General features: G+C 32.1%; 2 protein-coding genes across 2 annotated transcripts in view; both read right to left on the bottom strand.

Moving 5' to 3' along the window:
* Positions 1-1,089: 1,089 nt before the first annotated feature.
* Positions 1,090-1,796, bottom strand: LOC111700470 (histone H1-delta). The gene has a single exon (XM_023471387.1). It carries the CDS (start codon positions 1,742-1,744, stop codon positions 1,205-1,207), a length of 540 nt encoding a protein of 179 aa, XP_023327155.1. The 5' UTR covers positions 1,745-1,796; the 3' UTR covers positions 1,090-1,204.
* A 3,169-nt stretch (positions 1,797-4,965) lies between these two features.
* Positions 4,966-8,943, bottom strand: part of LOC111700471 (uncharacterized) — a 59,041-nt gene continuing 55,063 nt past the window's right edge. Inside the window, exons 45-46 of the mRNA XM_023471388.1 lie at positions 7,887-7,964; positions 4,966-7,231 (exon numbers count right to left, since the gene is read on the bottom strand). Of these exons, the coding sequence (XP_023327156.1) occupies positions 6,659-7,231; positions 7,887-7,964 (651 nt within the window). The 3' untranslated portion in view covers positions 4,966-6,658. The remainder of the gene's footprint in view (positions 7,232-7,886; positions 7,965-8,943) is intronic.

The following is an 8,943-nucleotide window of genomic DNA, read 5'->3' as shown; positions in this document are numbered from 1 at the left end:
AATGTAGAGGTTCATGTAGGAATAAATGTTTTCGGTTTTAACAGAAAGGGTCGAAATTTAAAGCTCTCATTCCGTGGAAGACGATTGATATTAGTTAAAGATGGTTATAGTTGCAGAAATTCACATATTGTTACGAGATAGACAATGATTTTATTTCAAAGTTTTATATGCGGCTCTAACTAAAATGTTTATTATATTTTTAAATTGTATTTTCGAATAGTTTGCTCAAGAATGACTTCTATACTTAGTACTTCCTACTTCCTTGTCTATCCAAATCTATTTCATGCATCAGCGGAGGTAAAAAGTCGTCTTCCGTTAGAAAAACTCAACGGAAAATTCAAAAAGGGGATTTAAATTACTGTTCTATTAGAACTATGAAGAGATGTATTTACAATTTAGAGAAATATATAGAACTAGCAGCTTTTAATGCGCTTCGTGCAACCATTTTTTAGCTGTCAAAAAAAAGATCTAGAAAAGAAAAATTTCATCTTAAACTCATAAAAATATGTCATTTGTGAGTTGCAACAAAAATGCGGGCTTGATCGGTTCTGCCGTACATTGGATCGACATGTAGACATACAAGACACATCATTTTGCAGGAGAGAATTGAAAATTGAAAACCCTTCCCTTTCTCCGAAAAGACCGAAAACCGTTAGTCAACTGTAATTTCAAAACATTTCTTTTTCGCAAATTTAAATTATTTTATCATAATAACATGTTTTGTTTTAACTTGATTACCATCCTTCCGATAACCTGCCCCCCCCCCCTCTCTTAGATGTCGAGGAAACGGAAATTTACAAGACAAAAGTAAAAATTTCACGAATTCTTTATTTCAAGCCTTCCCTTAAATATCGAGTCTATTTTTAAATTCATTAAATTTACCTACAGCCTACAGGGTTACCCACAAATGATCAGACTTCAGAGACGACTCTTAGCACAGAATTTACTTTCTGTTTCCTAGTATTTATTATTCTCTACTTGTTTCTTCCTTTGTATAATATTTGAATAAGTCATTAAATTGTCAATAACTTAAGGTAGAAAACTTCAGTTAACCAATTGGAATTATCAGATTTAATGAGTCTCATCTTATCAATTTATAAATAGTTTATATCATTATATTATTTATTATGTCAGGTACAAATTTAAATATTTACAGTACATGGTTTCAGTATGAATATTAAGGATTTTTCAGTTTAAGAGAAGTTTACTTCTTGGCAGCAGCCTTCTTTGCAGCGGGCTTCTTAGCGGCGGGCTTCTTAGCAGCAGGCTTCTTAGCGGCAGGCTTTTTGGCGGCAGGCTTCTTTGCAGCAGGCTTCTTTGCAGCGGGCTTCTTTGCGGCCTTCTTGGCTGCAGGCTTCTTGGCAGCCTTCTTAGCAGCGGGCTTCTTTGCAACCTTCTTGGGCTTCTCAGCCTTGGCTGCAACTGGGACCTTGAAGCAACCAGCTCCCTTCTTGCCAGCAGCTCCACCAGCAATGAGCTTCTTGGCAGCGACAAGCTTCTTCAGGGCAAGCTTGACGCGAACCTGGGCCTTAGCGGCATCTCCGACCTTGTAGTTGGCGAGGACGTACTTAAGGATGGCCTGACGGGAGGATCCGTTCCTCTCCTTCAGAGCCTTGACAGCAGCAGTGATCATGGCAGCGAAGGGAGGGTGGGCAGCAGCGACCTTGGGCTTGGCAGCCTTCTTGGCAGCGACCTTCTTGACCTTAGGGGTGGCAGCGACGGGTGCAGCGGGTGCGTCAGACATGTTGATTAGGTTGGTTTGGTTTCTGTGTATTGTCACGGTGAAATTCAAGAGTAGAATACGTGAGAAAGTATCGGACTGAATATAAGTAGGCGGTAAGAGAACCGAATAGAGAGCGGCAGGCCTCTCCTGGCCTGTTCACTTTCTGCACCAGAATTAACCCAGTTTGTGTTTCCTTCCCAACTTTGACGGACAATTCAGAAAAAGTGGCTCAACTAATTTAAAACCATAATTTTATTTACTTTTTCCGGGAAACTTTATCTATCAATACGTGAAAACAAAATTTTGATATCTAGTCCACGAAAAAAGATACACTACAAAACGTCCAAAAATCTCTAGAATTCGTGGTTGTGATTCAACATTTTTCACAATTTACTACATTATAAAAAGAAAATTTCATGTTAAAAGTATAAAGAATATAAAGTAAATATTCGTATTTATAAATGGAAATTGAAAAAATTACAAAATTTAATTTTTATCTTAGTGAAAAACACGGTCAAAGTTGAAGATCAAAAACAAAATATTTTGTTATACGAAACCTTAACCCCAAATAACTCAAAAAGTATACAACTAAACGAAAATATCTAAAAATATTTTATTTATATTTTTTACTTTTAAAAAAGAAAATCAAATAAATTTTTAAAAATTTCTAACATTTGACAGGGAACGTTAAGTTAAACTTTGCTATATAACGATGTATATATAGAACATGAACTTTCAGTTCTTCTATTACAGGTCGCATCTTGTAGATTTCTCATTTGTAAAACAGAATTAGACTTTTTCAACAAAAAAATAATAAAAATACCAAAAAATATATAGAAATTTTCTTTTTTTGGCTCTCATAGAGCAGTTTAACACTGTTAACTATAATAACAACAAATAAAATATCGTACACAGCATCCAAATAAAGAATACCTATACATTACAATACATATTTCGTACACAGCATCCAAATAAAGAATACCTATACATTACAATACATATTTTAAATGTTTTCAAATAAAAAAGAATATTTTCACATATTTTACCTAATTCTACAAAGAAAAAAAACGCCAGCATATTTAATAATTTAAACCTTCCAAAAATATTTTATTGAAGATACCAAAAGAACGAAAAGAAAAATATTTTTGATATAGACATTTTTCCAGAATAGTCTTTTTATCATGAAGAAACTGGACAGAACCTTAGTTTGCATTTTTTATTAGGCAAATTTATGAATTATTGATGAAATTTACTGAAAGAAAGTCAAAGGACGAAAGGTCAGGGAAAGGAAACCTTGAAAAGGGTCCAAAATAAAAATCTGATAAAAAGAAAAGAAATTATTTATAAATAGTGAATAGATTTTTTTCTTGTATTTTTTGTTCATTTTTTTCTTATTTCTATTTTTCATTCGCTTTTTCTCCTTTCTAATCTTTCCTAGTCTGAATTCTTTCCTGTTCATCAATTCTATTTCTGATTTACCTATTTCTCTCACTACGTATTTTTTGCTTCCTTTTTTTACCCTTTTTTCTGGTCTTGCTTTTTCATATCTATTTTCATCTTTTTTAATTCTAATCCCCCCCCCAAGTTTTCTTTTAACCCATTAGTGACGAGAAGGTCAATTTTGACCGGGTGAGGTTTTTTTTTTTAAAGTGCCTTTTTTCATAAACTAAATGTTGTCTTGTCTTTTCCTGCGCTTTCCTTAGGATTTCCTGTTTTCAAAACATATTTTATATTTGACGTAACTTCAAAATTGGGTTTTTTATTTTATTTTCAATTTTAAAAAACCCAAAAAAACAAGATTTTGAATTCGGAAAAAACCCAAAAGAACACCCTGTAATTTAGTTTTGAATCTATAAAATTGTCAATTTTTTTGCTAGAAAAAATTTAAAGATATTTTTGGAATCTTCTTTTAAAGATCTAAATAACTAAAACATGAAAAGTAAAGTTTTGAAGATAATTAAATAATTATGAATTACCAAAGTTTTTTAGATTTTCATGTTTTACAGGTCACCCTGTNCCCCCCCACGATATATCAACACAAAAGTATGGGTAAAAGAAATGTCTTTGCCACAAACTCAAATTTCCTAATTATATCTTTGCAATCTAATGTTGCAAATCTTGGATATTTTAAACTCAGATTATTTGGTCTAACGATAAAGGGATTAAAAGATCAGAGTTTGTGGGGAAAAAAATTCAATTCCTTTGATTTTGAATTTTTCCTTATTTTCAACCTAATAAATAACTCTGGCAGTTTCCTATAAGTTTATAGATACAATGTCCACTTAAGTTTCATTCTTATCCATAAATATTTATCTGATTTGTAAAAACAAAAATTATCACGGTTGTTAGGGTTTTATCGCTTGGTTTTCTTGAAATCGACCTTTTCAAACAAAATTGACCTTAATATTTTACAAAACTAGCAGGTAGAGATGGGCACGTTCGACATTTTTTCATTTCGTTCGTTTATCTTTCGTGAACAACCATTTCGTTCGTGTTTTTTTTACTGAAAGATCGTTCAGTATAAGTCGTTCGTTCGCTAAAATCGTTTGTTCAGTAAAAAAAATAGTTTTTAAAAAAAATTGTTTTAAAAAATCGTCCATTTAGTAAATCACTTTAGTTTTTTTTGATATTTCGTTCCCATAATTGTTCGTTTAGTAAAAAAACGGCAGTTTTTACAAGTTTGTTTGAACTAATTTTAAATCGTCCGTTAAAATTTTTTTTTCTTCATTTTTCTGGAAGATCAATTTCGTTCGTCCGTTGTTGGTTTTTTATTCTGAACGACACCCAATTCCACGAAAACTTTCATTCGTTCAAAAAAACTATATCAATCTCTACTAGCTAGGGTGTTATATCATAATTTACATTGGATTATAAAAGAACCTTAAATATTTTTACATGCAAGTTTATTATCATCCCAATACAATTTATTAGATTAGTTTGTTCCAAAAATCCCTGTTTAGAGGTGTGCACAATCCAATATGATGTGGAATATACATGGCCTTCGTTACACTTTTTTTACTATCAGTCCAACTGAAGCACTTGCAAATTCAATATTTTACTTTGTCGTCTTTGAATTTTCATATTCAGTGGGATGCACAGCACACATTGGTTAATTTTCCAGACGCTTTATTTACTTTTTTTCAAAGAGGTTCGACGATCTTTAGTTCTTTAACTTTAAACATAAAAAATAGACAAAAAATCAAGATAATTTAAATGATAAACTAAATAAATAACTAAATAAATAAATAAATAAATAAATAATATATTAACGATAATAACAGTAGGAATATTAACTTAACTTCTTGTGTAGGAATCACAATAAATAAATGTATACACTAAGATGGGAAAAATAGGAAATGTTTGCTCAGATTGCCAATTCTTGTTTATCTACATATATGTTTTACTAAGCACGCAATAAAATCACTAATCTGTGAATAGCTCACATTTCTAATACAAAAGCTTTTATTTCTCATACAACCGTATTTTTTAAATCAGACTCATGGTTTTTGACTAGGAAAGGTTAAAACACAAAATTAAAATAAATATTTTTTTCGGATTTGAATTTTTTATGCTGAATTAAAAAAAGGATTCCTGCAGTGTTTCAAATAGGGAAGCCGGAAGTAGGAATGCGCGAAAGTTGGACGGCCGAATTGTACCAGGTTACGTACAGTAATATTTTCGTACAGTCAACAGCTGACATAATTTGGAACAATAATTTTTACACATTGCACAATGTACATTCATATACTTTGTTTTGATGTGAATTTTTTTTCAGAACAAATTGTTTGAAATATACAAAAAGGGTTTTAGTAGAGCTTTTACAGTGTTTTATGATAGAGAGGGGAGAGATTGTTCGACTTATTCAAATGCATTGTTTTCTGTTTTTTCAACATTAAGTTGAGGAAATCAGTGAAAGGTAGTATAGGGTCGTGCATCAGTTTACATTATATTCAGAATTGATAAAGGGATTTACAGCGTAATTATAAAAAGGTTTACAATACATCCCTTTAAAGAGTACCACTGAAACATGTTACAACAGTGCCTTTTCAATCTATGCATATAAGCACTAGATAAATATAAAATTAGGGAAAAAGATCGAAATTTTCCCCCTTTTATTTCTATTATGGATGATTGATGGCACTTTTTACTTAGAAAATTATTTCAAATTACGCTTACAAGACCTTGATGGCTTTGATCTTACTATAGGCCAAAGACTAGCAATTTAATTTCTTAGCTCTCATTTTAACCAATATAATTTTTAATGACTTTAAAAATTAAAATTTTAAAACTTTTGCTGATGGCACACGAATGGGGGTTGGAGATGCAATGCCAATCTACGACAGTAATTTGATTGCATAAGATAGATATTAAGAGTTAAAAAGACATTAAAAGTAGGTTTCAATAAATGAATAAATAAATAGATAAATAAGTAGATACTTATAAATACAATTAACAAATCTAAATAAATACACGAATATTTCAATCAAGACACGGATTTTTGATCAAGAAATGGAGAAAGGTTAAATTTAACGAAATAGGACGCCATTGTTCAATTGTCAAGATTTAAGCAGTTTTGTTAAGCTTTCTCTGAGTGTCGCGTAAATAATTCTAACTCATCGATCCTAGAATAAAAATCAAAAATTCTGGCTTTGAGGATATGAGTAAAGCATAAAACAAGAAATGGAAAAGATAAAAACAAACGATCAATGGATGCCACACTTGGCGGGAAAAGAGCTCAGGGTAAATTTTTGTCGTGCAAAGTACGTAATGCCCAGTTTCCCTGATCTTTTCTCTTATTGATTTATCACATCAATAACAAAAATTCAATACAATATGGCAGCGGTTCTCCTGAATGTCGTCGTTGTCACACCAAACCAAATGGATGGTTGAGCGAGCGAACTCTTCTGTGTAAAACAAAGACGACATATTTACTTTTTAGATTCCGAAAATGTCTGACAAGTTGGGAAGCCTCAAGCTTGGGAAAGTGAAGAGTGGACGTGGTTGACGGGAGTTAGGAACTCCACTCTGAAGAACAGGACCGCCTTGTAGGACTGGACCTGATCCTTGTCCTAGAGGAACACCAGACCCTAAAGGAGTTCCTGTTCCAATAGGAACTCCAGACACACCTCCTGTGCCAGATCCTATAGGAACACCAGCTGATTGGACAGGAACTATAGGTATACTGGGACCCTGAGCTGTTCCTGTAACCGAGACGGGTTGTGATCTAGGTCCTGATGGAGAACTGAAGAAACTCGGAGCTTTGATCGATGGCCGGAGTGGGGCACGGGGAGAGTTTGGTGCCCGGATTGAACCCCGTTGGGGGGCTCTGGGAGGACTAGGAGCAGGTGGGGGCGGAGGGGCAGTGAGCACACCCTCAGTTGTAGCATCAGGGGAGTTAAGAGCAAAGGAGCATTGAGTTTTACAGATATTATCTCTTCTAACCGCCTCTTCACCGACCTCGGCAATCAGCTGACGGCAGTTATTCACACGCAGGGATTGACATTCAGCCTAAATGCATTTAAGTTTAAATAAAAAATATTTTTCTTTGACATAAACTGCTTTTTTTAAAACGATAAAGTATTGGATATGCGCATTCTTGGTCGAAAAACTTTAACAACTATTTATAACACTGTTATTTTGGTTGGCAGTGTTATAAGTTTTTGGCAAAAATTTTCTTTTCATCGAGAAGGTTTTAACTTTCTTCGAGAAATAGAGAAAATTAAAGTCCAAAAACTTTATAGCACGTAGTGTTAAAATAATAGTGTTATAGGAAATTTTTGAAATGTTTGTGTACTTATTTCTACTGCTCTTTTAAAACAAATAAGCTTATTTCAACATAAAAAAATATTTTGGAAATATACAAAATTTTTTGAAGAAAATCCGGGAACCAAATAAAACTTTATAGCACACGTGCTACAATGTACAGCTAATTTAACTTTATAGCACGTTCATTATGAAATTCACGATGAAGTGAGGAAGAATGATATAGTACACAATAGTTTCATAAATAGTTAAAACAGACTTTTATTTTATTCAATTTGTTTATAATGGGTTAAGTTACAGTTTGTCCGACTGAAACAAGTCATGAAAATTCAAATTTTTGTATCATTGTTGGTCGTCTTTAAATTTCCATTTTTAGTAAGACACACTTAAAAAAACTCACGTTTTCTGTAGTGCAGGTGCAGGATGTGCATGGAGAAATACGTCTTGAAGCTCCCAAGGGTATATCAATCCCATCAACCTAAGCAAAAACATTTTGTATATCTACTTCTATTTAACAAAAGTACTTTTGTCTTACAACAACTCATCCATTTGGAGACAACTTAAAGATCGTCTTTGATTTTTAACAAGAGTTATGAACATTAATCATTAAACACTTATCACAACACATACCTAACAAGAAATATAGAAGTCTCAAAAGGTTTCCATCTGATATCATATTGAAATTTAAAAATATTGTAAAATTTAATTAAATAAATTATTAAAGTTAAAAAATTATTTTTTCTATCCTATCAATCTACATAAAACATTATTCATAATTATATTTATTTAACAAAAGTAAAACAAATTAACCTATTTGACAACTTCAATTTTATACAAGGGTAATGAATATGATTCTTTAAACAAAAATCATAATGCATCCCTTTTCAAAATTTTGATTTTTATTCTTTTATTCTTTCAAAATTACCAAAGATTTAACAAATTTTGTTCAGCTTTCAATTCATCAAATAGAACCAAAATTGTGTAAACATCAAGATTAAATAAAAAATCTTTATAAGATATAAAAGAGGCAGACCACAATATAGAAGAATAATAACTGAAGCAAAACAAAGTTTTCCCTATTTATATTTTTAAACACTGAAGAAGTCATGTTTTTTAAATAGATTATTAACCCTTTTCCTGCTAAGGGGGNTTTACATAACTCAAAAGGTATTGGTCTGAGACTGTTGACATTTTCCGACTTTTCCTAAATACCCATAGCCATCCCTTTAATTCTAAAACCGGGCTTTTAAACGAACTGCCTGAGTCCTCAGGCACACTGCCTGAATGACTACTTTATCCAATAACAAACTAAATCTTTGTTTTGACCCACATAGTTGTCAGCTGTTTTGCAAAGAAATGTTCGCAAACTATTTGCATACAATCCGTCAAATGAAAATTGTACATTTTTAGCTTTTCTTCATTAAACATAGGGTTATTTAAAGTTTTGCAAATATTTT

This window comes from Eurytemora carolleeae, unplaced genomic scaffold (assembly GCF_000591075.1).
Source record: "Eurytemora carolleeae unplaced genomic scaffold, Eaff_2.0 scaffold400, whole genome shotgun sequence".
NCBI classification, from domain to species: Eukaryota; Metazoa; Arthropoda; class Copepoda; order Calanoida; family Temoridae; genus Eurytemora; species Eurytemora carolleeae.
The sequence above is the reverse complement of the archived record's forward strand: the minus strand, read 5'-3'. Positions and strand labels throughout refer to the sequence as shown.